Source organism: Alosa pseudoharengus, unplaced genomic scaffold (assembly GCF_046254945.1).
Source record: "Alosa pseudoharengus isolate Yale_2024_CS ecotype anadromous, Long Island Sound unplaced genomic scaffold, YU_APseudo_1.1 YU_APseudo_1.1_scf_20, whole genome shotgun sequence".
NCBI classification, from domain to species: domain Eukaryota; kingdom Metazoa; phylum Chordata; class Actinopteri; order Clupeiformes; family Clupeidae; genus Alosa; species Alosa pseudoharengus.
In genome coordinates, this window is record NW_027468664.1 from 14,201,354 (window position 1) to 14,205,685 (window position 4,332).

Consider the following 4,332-nt stretch of genomic DNA (forward strand, 5'->3'; position numbering starts at 1 on the left):
CCACTAGCCATGCAAATACAGTCATTTACATTTTGCGCTACTCCGCACCACAAATCTTACCATGATTCGATATTGTTACAATAAATGTGTAACTAGTTTAAACTCGGTAGCTACAATGAATCACTACGGCCTACTATACTTCACAAAAGGTAAAAAAAAAAAACAAGCAGTGTTCTAATCGTCAAGACGCACCTAAGCAGGCTAGCAAGCTAGTTAAAGTTTCTTACGTTAGAATGTGTTGTTTTTAGCGCTTGAGGACTTACGGGTAACCTATGTAGCCCCGATATTTGATTGTAATATTAAAAGTTATAATAACAAATTTAAAAAAAACGTGTTCAACAGGGCCTCACCTTTCGCAAATTAGCAAAGCTCTGTGGGAAGCAACGCCACACTGAAACCATTTAAATCTCATAACCTTTACTCGTAGGATACAAGTAACGTAGGCTATCCAAAACACAGATTCGCATATTCGTAAAGTTTGTCGCAAACACAATTATCCAACAACAAATATATTAGGTGGTAGAACTACCACAACAAAAACGGGACAACGGATATGGGCCAGTGGATTTACAAACCCTAGGCTATATATGTGAAGATAAAAACAGCTAACGATTTTTGATATACTTACAACTGTTCGATCCAAAGCGGTAGATTATCAGGAACTTTCCCCAACTTCTGTCGGCTGCAGTCCAATAAAGTATCTATACATGTGCAGGGAGACGGACACGAATGTGATTTGTCTCCATTTCCAAGTATTAGTTCCACTCGCCATAGTAAGAGGAAAACAACTGCATACTTCGCAGCCCTCAGCGGCCGCGTTGGAGAGGACATTTTCGACACGGTTAAATTCCAGCTCCGTTCCCAAAAAACACGAACTTCCAAGCGACTACGATAAATCCGGAAGAGAATAAAACTCCAAAGTCGCACGGTAAGAACCTCGTCTCGTAAAGGATTTACAAATCTCTGCGTTCTTTGGTTGTTTTCCTCCGTGTAAACTAAAAGAGTGTGGAGCTTAAACTTTCTGTAAGACCTCCTCCATGCCTTCGAGAAAAGTTTCAGGCTACACTTTTTCACTTCGTTGTTCAGACACATGCCAGACTCCCGTAGCTAGCCGTCCCATTGGTTGTTGGGATAATGCGCAAACACTTTCTTGTGGGCGCAAAGGTCTCGTGGAGGGATTATGGGAAACGTAGTAGACTATTGCGCAAGCTAGACGGTGAAAACGTTGGCTACAATAATTTTAAATATGATAACAAAGTTAGTTACTTTGTTCTACCATTGTTTATTTGTATGAGCTAGGGAACAATCACCAATAGGCCTAATTGCTGCTGCTTATTGTTGCCGCGTTAAGGTGTAAGATGTGAAAAAAGAATCGATACGGGAGGATGGTGTGCAATGACCCATGATCAATTCTTAAAAATGTCCAGATTGATTAAATCCGTTGAGTGACATCTTAGCAGACAACCTTGTTTGGTTTATTGGAAATATGTAATAATTTAACTTCGAAAAAGGTGCTTATTTTTGGATAATATGGTTACAAAATGCACTCTTATTACTTTGATTGTGTTGGTTGTGAATTGAGAGGGAACTCAGAAATTGTCTGTTATCCTACACCTTATCACATGGTTGTAGAAGTGTTCAATGTCATAGCCAAGTAAAATCATCATTGTAGATGACAAGGGGTGGTAACTTGACTTAATGATTGTGATATAAGACTGAAACATTACTCTCACAATCAAATAGCTATAATTGATAATGGATATATCACTTAGACAATCTGAGGGTAATATAATGTTTGATGAACTTGTCCTTGATTGTCAGCCTAATACATTTAAATGGCAGCAGACTTTCCTGTTATAATGGATTCCCAGGGTGGAGATAGGTGATAAAGGAACCCTGTTAACATAAGAAAGAGAGAGATTATTTATTCTTTGAAAGTGTAAGACTAAGTGTGACTCAGCTTCCTCACCCTTTCCTGTGAAAGACAATATCACAGTTCACTCATCCTTTCTGTCTCAGTGTCTCAGAACGTATCATCACCTCCATGATGACAATGAATCCACACCAAAACAATAGGACCAATAATTATTTCCTGTTAATGGAACACATCTGACCTACATAGAAAGAAGGTGAGAAGTCTTCTGATCCCAGCTGACCACATATAACAGGTCTATTTACACCTTTTTGGCCCTTATGACCTCATGGCAAAGTTCTTTTTTTTGTGTGCTCATCCAGGTGTTATTGCAGTGAGACATGTCATGTGAGTGCTCTCCAGGTGATGTGGTCAGACAGACCTTTCCAGTAATTGTTTAGTGCTTGCCGCCCTGGGGGGAAATGGTCTAACTGGAGCAGATTACAGACAATAGAGATGCTGCCTCACCGAGATAAATCAGTGGAGGGGGGTGAAGTGGGAGGAAATAGAGGAATGACAGGCAAATTGAAAAATGACCATCCGTAGTTAGGTGTTTGGGAAGGGGCCATAGAGTGAAGGGGCAGTGTTGGGGTCCAGCACCATAGATACAGGCCTGAAAGCCCATGATGATTTTCTCAGCCTCACTCGCTGCCTCTCTCACCCACTCATGTTCTTCACGGTCTCATCCCTAAATTCTAGAAAAAGCTGAAAATAAACCTTACAAACTGTTAGATATTTCATTATATATTCACATTTTATCAGACATGTATAAGAGAGCGGAAAAAAGAAACCCAGGAACATTAGTGTGAACTAAACAGGCCGATATGTCAACACAGCCAATACATAATACTGCACAAAGTGGAACGATATATGATATGCATTATTGATGTAGCACATTAACTAATTTAATTAATAGAGCATTGTTCGTTCTCTTCCTTGTAAATAGTTAGTTACTCATGGGGTATGTGGCCCCTGGAGAGTAACAAAGCTGGCTGCTTTCTGTGAAATATAATTCAGTTCCCATGCAGTTTTCTCATTATATCCCCGGGATATCATGAGAGTTGTGAGAAACTAATTTGGCTATTCAAATTGTAAAGGTGTTGCAATTTAGCTTGATATTATAATGAAACAACATTTGAGGGCCATACATACATATTTTTGAACTAGAGAAATAGCATTACATGACCTGAGGCCTGAGGACAGTAACACAGATAATGTATTAGGTGTCTGGTGGGCAATAGTTAAAACGAAAGAGTCAGGAAAGTAGTGGAGCTGATTGTTTCCTTGTGTCTGTGTTTTCTCCTCTCCAAACTCTTCTGGAAAACCCAACGGCAATTTTCCAGTCCTCTTCTATCTTCAACTTTAGGCGTAGACCAAATGTAAGCCAAGACTTACGGACAAAGGTTTTCTTCGCTAACTGGCAATGATAACTTGGGGTGTTCTTTTGCCACATTTTCTTTTATGAAAGAGTCCATGGCCATAACGTGGCAAGAGACAAAAGAAACTGTCATAAAAGAAAGTGGATACTAGTTGAAGTGATGCAACTCCAACATGTTGCTGACATCACCTTGAGCTTACAGTAAAATGTTGAGCAACTGCTCCCATGGGTGTAACAAACTATATCGTGTCATGGCTTTAGAGTGGCCGCAGAACATCTGATTTTACTTTAAAACAATAACCAATTCTTGTTGGAAATGGCAATAGCTGCAGTTTTGAGAACTCTCATCAAAGAGAGAATAAGAAGACAATAAACTTAATACACCGGAGAGCTTGAGGAGAGTAAACATGTTTGGTTGACAATTGGCTATGTAAAAAAATCAGTAGATCTGAAAATCTGTCAAAATTTGAGATGCTACCCTGCTCTTGGAGCAACAGGCTTCTGAAACTCACAATGGTCTTGACTCTGATGAAGACACTCTACATCCATACTTTGGTTGTTTGCACCTTTTAAAATGTCTAAAATATGTGTGGGCGCACTGGTTCTTCCTTAGGTTTCAGTCATCTGAAGTGGTCCATTAAGCTTTGCTGAAACTCACAATGGCATTCCACAACATTTCTCTCCAAAGGTACGTCCTATTCACTGTACACCTATACTCAGTATTTCAATTGTTCTGGCAAGCGGGCAGTGCATTGATAGTATGTAGTGGCGTTAATCTGATCCTCTGTCACTTTTTTGAATCTGTCACATTAATATTTACATCATAGTAGGCTACTACTGTAACACACCAACCATAGAATATCTGTGTTATAAACACAACCCAGCGAGCCTTTCACAGTTCACCTTCCTGTGGTGTGCATTAGGGTAAAATTGAAAGTTTTCGTCTAAAATTCATATGAAAGGTCAGCCAGCATTCCACACTGAACAGCCAATCAAATGTTAATTTCATTCAGCCAATTTCATCCTACCCCTCTGTGTACCT

General features: G+C 39.6%; 1 protein-coding gene across 1 annotated transcript in view; it reads right to left on the reverse strand.

Moving 5' to 3' along the window:
• The window catches only part of lrig3 (leucine-rich repeats and immunoglobulin-like domains 3), a 27,198-nt gene extending 26,127 nt beyond the window's left edge, over positions 1 to 1,071 (reverse strand). Inside the window, exon 1 of the mRNA XM_076296622.1 lies at positions 629 to 1,071. Within this exon, the coding sequence (XP_076152737.1) occupies positions 629 to 831 (203 nt within the window). The 5' untranslated portion in view covers positions 832 to 1,071. The remainder of the gene's footprint in view (positions 1 to 628) is intronic.
• Positions 1,072 to 4,332: the final 3,261 nt, after the last annotated feature.